Source organism: Budorcas taxicolor, chromosome 7 (genome assembly GCF_023091745.1).
Source record: "Budorcas taxicolor isolate Tak-1 chromosome 7, Takin1.1, whole genome shotgun sequence".
Classification (NCBI taxonomy): domain Eukaryota; kingdom Metazoa; phylum Chordata; class Mammalia; order Artiodactyla; family Bovidae; genus Budorcas; species Budorcas taxicolor.
Window position 1 is genome coordinate 22559821 of NC_068916.1, and position 12340 is coordinate 22572160.

The 12340-nt window shown below is 47.5% G+C and overlaps 1 protein-coding gene across 1 annotated transcript in view; it reads left to right on the forward strand.

Annotated features, from left to right (window-relative positions):
• The window catches only part of ACSL6 (acyl-CoA synthetase long chain family member 6), a 43822-nt gene that overhangs the window by 15667 nt on the left and 15815 nt on the right, over positions 1–12340 (forward strand). Inside the window, exons 9-14 of the mRNA XM_052642560.1 lie at positions 2202–2275; positions 3938–4015; positions 7759–7893; positions 8475–8609; positions 9710–9805; positions 11252–11324. Coding sequence (XP_052498520.1) covers positions 2202–2275; positions 3938–4015; positions 7759–7893; positions 8475–8609; positions 9710–9805; positions 11252–11324 — 591 coding nt within the window. The remainder of the gene's footprint in view (positions 1–2201; positions 2276–3937; positions 4016–7758; positions 7894–8474; positions 8610–9709; positions 9806–11251; positions 11325–12340) is intronic.

The window sequence follows — 12340 nt, forward strand, 5'->3', positions numbered from 1 at the left end:
TTCAGGGAAATTTCTTAATAGGGGCTTGGGTTTGAGGAAAGATGCTGGGATGAAAGAAAGAGAATCAGTAAACAAAAGGAGGGTATTTTAATGGCCACCTATTAGAAAATAATGTTTTCTCAATTCTGTAACTTTCTGTGTCCCCAAAATCACCTCTGTGACTTGCAATATGGATGTAGGTGCCCGATCACATGTTAAAACACACCACATCTTGGTCAGACAGAGGTGATGCCATTATTGACAAATAGGTCACCAATAGGGTGAGCCTCACAGATTCTAATTGTGAGAGCAACTTTATTTTTCTCTCCATCTATTCTTTTACAATTGCTTGGTGGCGATAGCTCTTTGTCTGCCCCTGGGATAAAACTTAGGCATCCATGCCTTTTCTGGTCCCTCTCAGGTGAGTCCCATGGGCATTGTAAGTCACAAACTCAGTCTTAATTCAGAGTTACAAGCGTAGGTCCAAAATATGAATGTGTCCACTTCATTTGAGATTTCCCAACCCAGGCCAGGGCTGGCTTCAGGCTGGGTGGGAAAGGTATGAAATCATGCCTTCCTACCTGGTGGTCCTCCCCTTCCTCCACTGGCTGATAAAGGTTTCTGCCCTCTCCCACCAGATGAAAGTAGGGAGGGAGAATGGCTTTGGGCAGACGTTTACAATTCAGTCTGTTGTTTCATGGATACTTTTAGGAGGTTTGTTGAAACAGGCAGTGCCCTTCCTTTGGTTGTTTGCTCCCCGCTTCACACCACTTCTGTTGCTGGTATATACTTCACTGCCCCTCTGATTGGAGGGCGGGTACTGGCCTTCAGGTGATTCCTTTTTAAGACACCATTCCCATCACCACCTGATGTTCCTTCTGTAGACTCCGTGTTCAGTTTCTGGGATTTATTATCTGATTTTCAGCCACAGCCATCTTCACCTTTCTTATTGGGAACCCCAAGCTGTAGGGAACATGATTGTGCTTTTCAAATAGTCTCATTAGGGCCTGAGTTAGCGTGGGTTTCAGACTGCAGTTGGGAGAGAGGACCCGTCATTCCTTCCCTTTTGATGAGCTGTAGGACTCAACAGCTCTCCGAAGAAATCCTCACAAATTCTCCCTCGTTCATTCATATTCTCCCTCTCTTATTGAAGTGAAATTCACATAGCATAAAATTAACCTTTTTAAAGTGAACAGTTCAGTGGCATTTACTGCAATACTCACTTAACCTCAACTCAGCCCTTTTATTACCTCTTTTCTGGGTGAGGGTTGAAAACTTAACATTTTGGTTTATTTGGTATTTTGGGGATAAATTCTGCACATGGTCTGACCCGTCACTTTTGGAGTTTAACAGATCGTGTATCTCCTGCCTCAGTGGAAACTTGTAATTTAATATCTTTTGTACCTGGCTAGGTCCTCAGAACTTAGATAAGCCCCATTTTACAGGTTAGGAAACAGAAAGGGAAAGCAACCTGCCAGTGTTGTGCTGGCAGTGAGGGGCAAGGCCAGGATTCGAGCCTGGTCAGGTCTGTCCTGGAGCACCAGCAATGCGTGTCCGCCCTCACAGGGCGTGGTAACCAATGGCCTCCCTCCACAGCCTGCTGTGTCTTCTGTCCCTTCTTGGCCTCTGAGCCATCCAGGCAGCCCCCGGCTTCTGCAGGTGCAGCAGTGGAAGGTCGTGTCAAGACAGAGCACGAACACCCGTGTCCCGTCTCTGCCAATGAGAAATGGGAGGGCTCTCCCAGCAGTCCGGGCCTCCAGCCTGGCCTGGACTGGGGCCTTTCCGGGTGTCAGTTACAGCGGGGAAGCCCTCTGCCAGCACAGTTGGCAGCTGGAGGCTGGAACAGCACAGGCCCAGAGAGCAGTGTGGGTTCCTGGGGATATGCCTGAGGAGACTGGGGGCCAAGAGCCTGTGCTCCCTGAGGAAGGCAGAAGGGAAGGCACAGGCCAGCCCATCAGGCCTCGAGGCACCCCTCCTGTGCGCCGTGTCACTTGCCTTCTGTGGTATCAAGCTGCTGGGAGCCTCAAGGTGGGTGAGCTTTGAGTGCAGAATCGTGGTCCTTCACAGCATTCATCTGTGTGGGACTCTGATGGTGGCTGTGGACGAAGGCCAGAGGTTTGCGTGGACAGCACTGGGTGTCTGGGACTGACGACTCAGGCGCTTTTCTCAAGGAGTGGCTGATGAGCTTCCAACTAATTTTCCTTCTTGCTCTCTCCTTTCAGGGAACCCAAAAGGGGCGATGCTCACCCATGGGAACGTGGTGGCTGATTTCTCAGGCTTTCTGAAAGTGACAGAGGTGAATAAAGTAGACTCTAATGCAGGTTTACTCTCAAGGTCACCCTCAAGCCTCAGAGGCTTTTTTTGTGCTTTCTTTTTTTTTCCCCTGATATAATCTAGGCTGCCTTTCCCAGGCAGGAGTTTCTGTTTTCATTAGAGCAATCCCACTTTCACAGATACTTCGAACCACAAACACTGAAATGATCCATACCTGGTAAATATTCAGTTGATTTCTAATAGTGCTGAGATCCCAGAAAGAAAAAACATGGAAAACTGTTTTCCATTTTTAACTTCAAAAATTGAGATACCTGTGGTTTAATGTATGAGGTGAAGTCGCTCAGTCATGTCTGACTCTTTGCGACCTCATGGACTCTAGCCTACCAGCCTCCTTCATCCATGGGATTTTCTAGGCAAGAGTACTGGAGTGGGTAATGTATACCTTTATCTAAAAAGTATGTTTTTCCAAGTAAGTCAGGGTTTAATTCAATCATTTTGTGTTTAAGGACTACTAGAGTCTGAGAAACAACGGCAACTGCTAATTTATAAGGCTGTACTAAAAAAGGTAAATCTAAAATTAAAAAAGCTTGATATCTTGGCCTGACAAAAGCATGGTAGCATTTTTAACCAGCTAAGAAGGAAGGACCTTTTACCACAAGTGGTGAGTATCTGAACATCCTACAGTTTCCTTAAGGAGGAAGGGACATAACGTTTTCATATAAATTAAGCTTTTCCTCCACTGTAGAGAAAACCGCTATCCATATTTAAGCCAGATGGCATTATGGAGCATATGCCCAAATAGTGGGAAAGTTCCTACATCTTGGTAGGAAACTGAGAGATTGTTGGTAGCTGAGCCCAGGCCAGGAGCCATGAGCAAGTTTCCCAGGGCTTGTCCAGACTTGTCCGAAAGCCAGCGCAGGAGACTGAGGACCTGTGAAAAGGGGCAGAGAGCAGGGAAGTCAGCCCAGGAGAGCTCGTCCCTGAGCACAGCCCCCTGACCAGGGCAGCTCCTGTCCCTGAGGTCAGACCTGGCCCAGAGATGGGGGATCCTGCTCTGGCATCCCCTGTGAAGCCCTGTTCTCAGGCTGTGGCTTCTGAGGCCTGGCTCCACCCGCCACACCTCTGTCCCCAGCCCTCGTAGGCACAGACCTAGGGTTCTCTGGGCCCCTTTCTCCAAGAAGGACTGGAAAGTGCCGACAGGCTGAGACCCTCTGAATCCCTACCCGGGTGGCCCAGGGATGCAGGTGAAGCGGGGCGGAGGCAGCCCCTGCAGCTGTGGGGAGGGGGAGGTGCCCTTGGTGGCAGGAAGACTGTGTGTGAGGTGCAGGCCCTCCCGGGGGAGACTCCCCTGCGCAGCTGACTCTGCTGGCTTACGTGTGCTTCACCTGGCTCCTTGCTTCTGCAGATAACCTAGACCCACTGGCGCTTCGACCTAACGCTCGGCTTCCTATGCTGCCCTCTCTCCCACTTTTCCTTCTGCGCCTTCTGTCTTCCTCTCACCCTCCCCGTTCTCACTTTCTCTCTCTGTCTCTCTCCTCTGTCTCTTCTCCCCCTCCCCCACCCAGCCCTCCCCCTCTTCCTTTGTGCCCCTCCAGGTCATTTTCTCTTTATTGTTTTATGACTCTCTTGTTGTCTTCCTGTCAGTGTTTCTTTCCTTTCTGTCTCCCATGCCCGGCACCTGCAGAAAGTGATCTTTCCGAGACAGGACGATGTGCTCATCTCCTTCCTGCCTCTGGCTCACATGTTTGAGAGAGTCATCCAGGTAAGACGCCCGCCTGACTGACCGGGCCTTGCCTGGGCTCCTTCTGTTTTCTTACAGAGTCAGTGGTCTCCCACTTGTGCGGATGTACACATTTCCTATTTGCCTTTAGCACACATGTTTGAGCGAATGGTACAGGTAAGGCCCTGGCTTCAGGGAGGCACAGTCTGTGCCCTGAACCCGCAACCCTAGCAGGGTGTCGCTTTGTCAGTGGCAGCGTGAAATAGAACTAAACTGGCCTGTCTTTGGAAGGTGCCACAAGGGATCAGAGGACCGTGGTCCCTCGACCTGTCTCTCTTGGGACCTGCCTGCCCCACCTGTGGACACCCCTTGGCTGAGAGAGGTCCCAGCTGATGGCATCTGCTCAGAGAGCATTGCTGCTCTGCAGGAGTGCTTTACTGGTCAACCTCTGTGCAGTGTGGCTCCGTTTGTGGCCAACACACCTATAATTTGTATCTTCCATCACTCACAAACTCTAAAACAGAAAACAAGACAGTAAAGTTGGGGAATCAAACTCTCACAGCCCCTCAGGCTATAGATGGCACTGCCATTGTGATTGAGCACTAGGACAGACCTGGGGACAGAGAAACATCTGTGTGTGTCACCTAAGGATCCAGCCTTGGCATGCATTATCTCCTAGTCAGTCAGTCACTTCAGTTGCTCAGTCATGGGCGACTTTTGCAACCCCATGGACTGCAGCACGCCAGGCTTCCCTGTCCATCACGAACTCTCGGAGCTTGCTCAAACTTACGTCTGTTGAGTCAGTGATGCCATCCAGCCATCGCATCCTCTTGTTGTCCCCTTCTCCTCCTGCCCTCAATCTTTCCCACAATCAGGGTCTTTTCTAATGAGTCAGCTGTTCACATCAGGTGGCCAAAGTATTGGAGCTTCAGCTTTAGCATCAGTCATTCCAATGAATATTCAGGAGGACTTATTTCCTTGAGTTTGACTGGTTTGATCTCCTTGCAGTCCAAGGGACTCTCAAGAGTCTTCTCCAACACGACAGTACAAAGGCATCAATTCTTCGGTGCTCAGCTTTCTTTAAAGTCCAGTTCTCACGTCCATACATGACCACTGGAAACACCATGGCTTTGACTAGATGGACCTTTGTTGGCAAAGTAATGTCTCTGCTTTTGAATATGCTATCTAGGTTGGTCATAACTTTCCTTCCAAGGAGTAAGTGTCTTTCAATTTTAAGGCTGCAGTCCCCATCTGCAGTGATTTTGGAGCCCCCCCAAATAAAGTTTCTCACTGTTTCCATTGTTTCCCCATCTATTTGCCATGAAGTGATGGGACCAGATGCCATGATCTTAGTTTTCTGAATGTTGAGTTTTAAGCCAGCTTTGTCACTCTCCTTTCACTTTCCTCAAGAAGCTCTTCAGTTCCTCTTCACTTTCTGCCAAGAGAGTGGTGTCATCTGCGTATCTGAGATTATTGATATTTCTCCCAGCAATCTTGATTCCACCTTGTGCTTCATCCAGCCTGGCATTTCACATGATGTACTCTGCATATAAGTTAAATAAGCAGGGTGACAATATACAGCCTTGATGTACTCCTTTCCCAATTTGGAACCAGTCTGTTGTTCCATGTCCAGTTCTAACTGTTGCTTCTTGACCTGCATACAGATATCAGGAGGCAGGTCAGGTGGTTTGGTATTCCCATCTCTCTCAGAATTTTCCACAGTTTATTGTGATCCACCCAGTCAAAGGCTTTGGCATAGTCAATAAAGCAGACATAGATGTTTTTCTGGAACTCTCTTGCTTTTTCAGTGATCCAGCGGATGTTGGCAATTTGGCCTCTGGTTCCTCTGCCTTTTCTAAAACCAGCTTGAACATCTGGAAGTTCATGGTTCATGTACTGTTGAAGCCTGGCTTGGAGAAGTTTGAGCATTACTTTGCTAGCCTGTGAGATGAGTACAATTGAGTGGTAGTTTGAACATTCTTTGGCATTGCCCTTCTTTGGAATTGGAATGAAAACTGACCTTTTCCAGTCCTGTGGCCACTGCTGAGTTTTCCAAATTTGCTGGCATATTGAATCCAGCACTTTAACAGCAACATCTGTTAGGATTTGAAATAGCTTAACTGGAATTCCATCACCTCCACTAGCTTTGTTCATAGTGATGCTTCCTAAGGCCCACTTGACTTCACATTCCAGGATGTCTGGCTCTAGGTGAGTCATCACACAATTGTGGTTATCTGGGTCATGAAGCTCTTTTTTGTACAGTTCTTCTGTGTATTCTTGCCACCTCTTCTTAGTATCTTCTGCTTCTGTTAGGTCCATACCATTTTGTCTTTTATTGTGCCCATCTGTGTGTGAAATGTTCCCTTGGTATCTATAATTTTCTTAAAGAGATCTCTAGTCTTTCCCATTCTATTGTTTTCCTCTATTTCCTTGCATTGATCACCGAGGAAGGCTTTCTTACTCTCCTTGCTATTCTTTGGAAATCTGCATTCAAATGGGTATAACTTTCCTTTTCTCCTTTGCTTTTAGCTTCTCTTCTTTTCTCAGCTAGTTGTAAGGCCTCTGCCTACAACCATTTTGCCTTTTTGTGTTTCTTTTTCCTGGGGATGGTCTTGGTCACTGCCTCCTGTACAGTGTTCTGAACCGCCATCTATAGTTCTTCAGGCACTTTGTCTATCAGATCTAATCCCTTGAATCTATATGTCACTTCTACTGTATAATTGTGAGGGATTTGATTTAGGTCTTACCTGAACGGTCTAGTGGTTTTCCCTACTTTCTTCAATTTAAGTCTGAATTTGGCAATAAGGGGTTCATGATCTGAGCCACAGTCAGCACCCGGTCTTGTTTTTGCTGACTGTATAGAGCTTCTCCATCTTTGGCTGCAAGGAATATAACCTGCCTGATTTCGATATTGACCATCTGGTGATGTCTATGTGTAGAGTTGTCTCTTGTGTTGTTGGAAGAGGGTGTTTGCTGTGACCAGTGTGTTCTTTTGGCAAAACTCTGTTAGCCTCTGCCCTACTTCTGGGTGCAGCAGAAGCATTATCTCCTAAGCCTCTCCCATTTGGCCTTGGGGGAGATCTGGTCTACTAGGGAGGGCTTTCCAGCTTTTCAGACCGGGATTCCAGTGCCAGCAATTATCACTTGTGGCTCTGGGCAAATCCCTTTACCTCTGAGGCCTTTGCATTCCTCATCTGTAAAACTGATAAGAATTCTGTCTCCCTTACATAATTGCTATGAATATGAAAGGAAGGAGCCCTTGGCATATTCCTAGTGCCATTAGCAACCAGTCAGGCTCCACCTTGGCCTCCCTTAGCCAACAACATCAGCAGCATCCCCAGTACTCGTGGGTACTGCATACCCTTCCAGAGTTGCCGAGGTGTCCCTGGGGAAGTGTGCAGGCACTCTTAAGACCTGGAGCAGACACACTGATGAGGCAGTACAGCTCAGGGACTGAGTCCCCACGGAGCCGCTGTCCAGGCTTTGGGAGTGAGCACGAAGGGGCGGCCACCAGTGAGTCTGGCTGCTCTGGCATCCCCCAAAGGCTCAGGATTCCACCCTGTCTCCTGCTTCGCTTCATGTCTGAGTGGGACTTTCTGGGGAGGTGGGGAGCTGTGGAGGGCGGTATTTCACCTCAGATGGCTTTCTTCAGTGTCCTGTGGCAGTAGCCAGAGCTGGCTTCGGGGGTCACAGGTGCCTCCGTATGGACAGCTTTGGACAGCTCTGGACTGCTCCCAGGAGTGACCGCCCTGAGGGACTCCTTCCTCCCTGTCCTCTTCCTCCAGTCCGTCGTCTACTGCCATGGAGGGCGCGTTGGCTTCTTCCAGGGAGACATCCGCCTCCTCTCAGATGACATGAAGGCCCTGTGCCCCACCATCTTCCCAGTGGTCCCCCGACTGCTGAACCGCATGTACGACAAGGTGAGCCTCGTGGGGTGTCTTTGCTTGTTCGGACAGAGGCTGGAGCCCCAGGCAGGCTTTCTACACCTCTAACCCCAGGTCCTGAAAGTCGCCTCCTCTCGTATTTCCTGACTCCTACCCGTTCTTCTGTTTTCTTCCTGCTCTCCAAAACCCTGGCTGGGAGATTTTGAGGGGGAGGAAGCTTCTTTCTAAGCTGTGTGCCTGGGCCTTGGTAATATTAACCTTGAACTGGATGTCACACATTCAGTGAAGCCCCTGCTTCTCTGGTAGCTCAGTTGGCAAAGCCTGCCTGCAATGCGGGAGACGTGTGTTCCATCCCTGGGTTGTGAAGATCCGCCGAAGAAGGGAATGGCAACCCACTCCAGTATTCTTGCCTGGAGAATTCCATGGATAGAGGAGCCTGGTGGGCTACAGTCCACAGAGTCACGAAGAGTCGGACATGACTGACTGATTAATACTTTCACGTGCAGGGCCAAAAATAGTGTGGCTTCTCTGCTGACCGGTCTGAGCTTTCTTCCTGGGAGTATGTCTCGAGGTGGGGTATGTAGTCCTTACAGCTGTTCCCAACTCCTGTTCCTCAGATCTTCAGCCAGGCAGATACCCCATTAAAGCGCTGGCTCCTGGAATTTGCAGCAAAGCGTAAGCAGGCCGAGGTCCGGAGTGGGATCATCAGGAATGACAGTATCTGGGATGAACTCTTCTTTAATAAGGTTCAGGTGAGAAAATGAACAAGTGATGATGGAGTGGCACCCAAGTGTCCAGGGGGTGACCTTATAGAAGAACTGGAGAAGTTCTAGCCCAGTGGCATGGCATGTAATCTTATAAAACAGTAACTTATTTGCCAATGAAATCAAAGCTTCAGCTGCCATTGAAATTTTAAAGGACTCTTTTTCGTTTTTTGGAGTTGCGTTATATTTGCCTGAGGCAACCAGCAAGAATTCTTGGAAAGTGAGTTCCTCGACCTCTGTAGGCAGTATGACAACTTTGCCCATGGGTAGTCGGGTTCACCAGGGAACTCCTGGGACCTGAGGATTCTCTCGCCCCCTCCCTGTAACCTTGGCCATGGTGTCTTTCCAAGCAGCACAAGGCTCTAGCATGATGACCAAGAATCTTCCTTTCCCTCCCTGTTTCCCATCCCTGCAACTTCTCCCAAACCAAGCCGTATATGAGCTACTCAGTCTTGTATCCCCACTAAAGTTGTAAAGCTCTGCATCACGCAAAGAATTGGTAGTTCATTAGAGGAGTGAGCATTACTCATTTTTCCTTACTACTCTATTTTTAGCTATGAAAATGAATATTTAAAATCTCTTGGCTCAACTTACAGAAACAAAGTGCTTAAAGAATTCATTGTCCTCCGCTGTGCATAGGTGAATAGCTCATGGCATTGATTTAGAAATTTAAAAAAAAAAGGCCATGCCATTAAGGTTCAAGTGGGAAGAAATTGTCCTAAGTAGTTGTTTTGGATGCTGGCAAACAATGAGAGAGTGAGGGAACAGCTGTGTATTTTAAGAAAGGGAGAACCAAAATTACAGAATGCCACACAGATTAATGGCTCATGTCTCAAAATACATAAAAGAGATAGCCAGCCATACTGTGGCTTGGGTTGCAAAGCCATTTGGATTGATTCATTTAGAAGGAGAAGGGCCTTCCTCACCTCAGCTCTTGGGTTGTACAACCTCAGGCTGCCTCTCTGATCCCAATCTCAGTGTCCAGGTTAGGGTGCAACTGTGATGTGTTTTCGTTAAGTGAGATCCAGGTGAGCTGTGTGTCATCTGTAGCAGCACAGACTCTGGCACGTTTTTCTCTCTGCCCACAGGCCAGTCTTGGTGGGTGCGTGAGGATGATTGTTACTGGAGCAGCCCCCGCATCACCAACCGTCCTGGGATTCCTCCGGGCAGCTCTGGGCTGCCAGGTATTGATTGCCTTTATGTGGCCTTCCCTGGGGGCAGTGGGGTGTACATTAGGACAGGGCAGGGAACCCATTGTTCCCTCTTCTGTATAGAGAAATATCCTAGGGGCAAGATTTTTGTGGGGTAAAAGCTCCCTGCTTTGAAGATGTAAAAAGCCTATGGGTCACTGAAAGCCAAGATAGCCTTGTGACATTGTAGAAAGGCTAGGCGTGTATCCACTCTGGGAGAAAACTACATGGATCATCAATGTGCTGGAGAATCTGTCCCACACCTGTACTGGCATCTCTGCATTCTCCAGTCTGCAGACTGTCCCCCAGCCCAGAGAAGGAGCGTTGGGGAGGGGGATAAAAGTTCATTTGTGTGCTTTTATTTGATTGGGTAGATTTTGTCATTGCTAAAAAAACTCATTCCTTTATTTATCCATTCAATTAATGTTTATTAAGTTGCTACTTATGCAAACTGCTGCTGCTGCTAAGTTGCTTCAGTTGTGTCTGACTCTGTGCGATCCCATAGACGGCAGCCCACCAGGCTCCCCCGTCCCTGGGATTCTCCAGGCAAGAACACTGGAGTGGGTTGCCATTTCTTTCTCCAATGCATGAAAGTGAAAAGTGAAAGTGAAGTCTCTCAGTCATGTCCGACTCTTAGCAGCCCCATGGACTGCAGCCTACCAGGCTCCTCTGTCCATGGGATTTTCCAGGCAAGAGTGCTGGAGTGGGGTGCCATTGCCTTCTCCGGGCTTATGCAGACTATATAGTAACATAGTTGTGACTGGTGCGTTTTCAGTAAAGTAGGCACATCTATTTCATAAATGTGCACACTTAAAATTTTATGCTTTAGAAGCCGTGGGCTTCTTGAGACTTCCCTGGCAGTCCTGTGTTTAGGACTCAGTGCTTTCACTGCTGGGATCCTGGTTTCGATCCCTGGTCAGGGAACTAAGATCCTGCAAGCCTCCCCACCCCACACACACAAAAAAAAAGGAAGGAAAAAAGAAGCCATGGGCTTCTTACACTGTGTACTTCTACAGCAACATGAGCTGACCTCGCCGAAAGGCAGCTCTCCTACATGGTCTAGTCATGCCAGCACATGGGGCTCTGAAGGGGAATATCTTACAGAGACAGAAGAAAACCTCCAATGGATTTTAAAATGTTTGTCTTTACTATGTATTATTCAAACTGAAAATAAAGTGAGTGGTTGAAAATAGAAGTCTTTATCCCAAACCACATAACCTTATCTACTAAGTGTCTCTGGTAAAAATAGCATTTCTTCCAAGCAGAGTAGCGATGCCTGTTATCTGTGTCCAGTTTCTCCTGGAGTTGCCCAATTTCAGGGCACCGTCCTCCGCCAAGAGCAGCCAGATGCTCAGTGGGAGGTTAGCTGACTGAAAAGGGCAGCCAGTTACCTGTAGGAGGGTGCACAGCTACAGTGCAGTTTCTGTGTTTTGCTTGAAGGTTTATGAAGGTTACGGCCAAACTGAGTGCACGGCAGGATGTACCTTCACCACACCTGGGGACTGGACCTCAGGTAGGATGGGCTGGAGATGTGGGAACAAGTTAGAACAGCAAGCTCGAAAACTTCCTCTTGGAGAATAAATTTACAAGGGCACTTAAGAAATAGAAGAAAAACATTGATGGTGGTTTTGTCTGTGTTGTGGCATTATGGATCTGTTTTTTTGTTACATATTTTTGTACTTCCTTTTTTGTTTGTATTTTCCTATTTCTTCCATAGATAATTAGAAGTCACATTTTAAGAGAAAAGTAACAGATCACAAAATACAGCTCCAGATAGGAAAATACCTATAATATCAATATATTGGATTTTATAGTTTCTAAATATGACAGTCTAGCCTATAGTCATTTTAGAATGAAGGAAGCAGGCTGCAGATTGGATATAACCTAAGAGGGAGGGGCAGGTTTATAGCAGCCAATGTGCTATTTCTTGAAGGGCCATTTCAGAGGCTCTTTGGAACTATGGTCTCCTGTGACTACAACATCTAGAAGACAGTGGCAACCTCAAAGAGGAGCAACTACTGCCCACACCCTCATTCAGAAGAGACTTGCTTTTCAGGACAAGGAGGAGGCTGTAGGTATTGGCCTATATATGTATTGGCCATCACCAAATTTAGACCAGATGCTGGAAGAATATGAAAAATAGTCGTCAAAAGACTCCTTCCAGATACCACCTTCCTCTGTGAGCCTGGGGCTACCCTTCATGCTTAAGTTTGCTCAACTGTAACTAGAAAACTTGGAATGATGTGCATAGGAAAGAAACATGCTTAGTAATGCAACTGTTTTCTGAGCACCTTGAGGCAGTCTGAAGAAACATGATAGGTGGATTCTAAATTGAAATCACATTTGGCCAAGTGAGGTACAGAGGCATTTTTTTTCCTTCTGAGTTTTATCTCCTTAAACTCCTGCTGAGTAAAGTATATCTTATATGCAAAGTTTTTGGTCTCCCTACCACTGGCAGATTTACTACAAGGACTGTATTCTGAGATTCTGGCTCATTTACTTTTTTCTTGTTATGCCATATTATATATA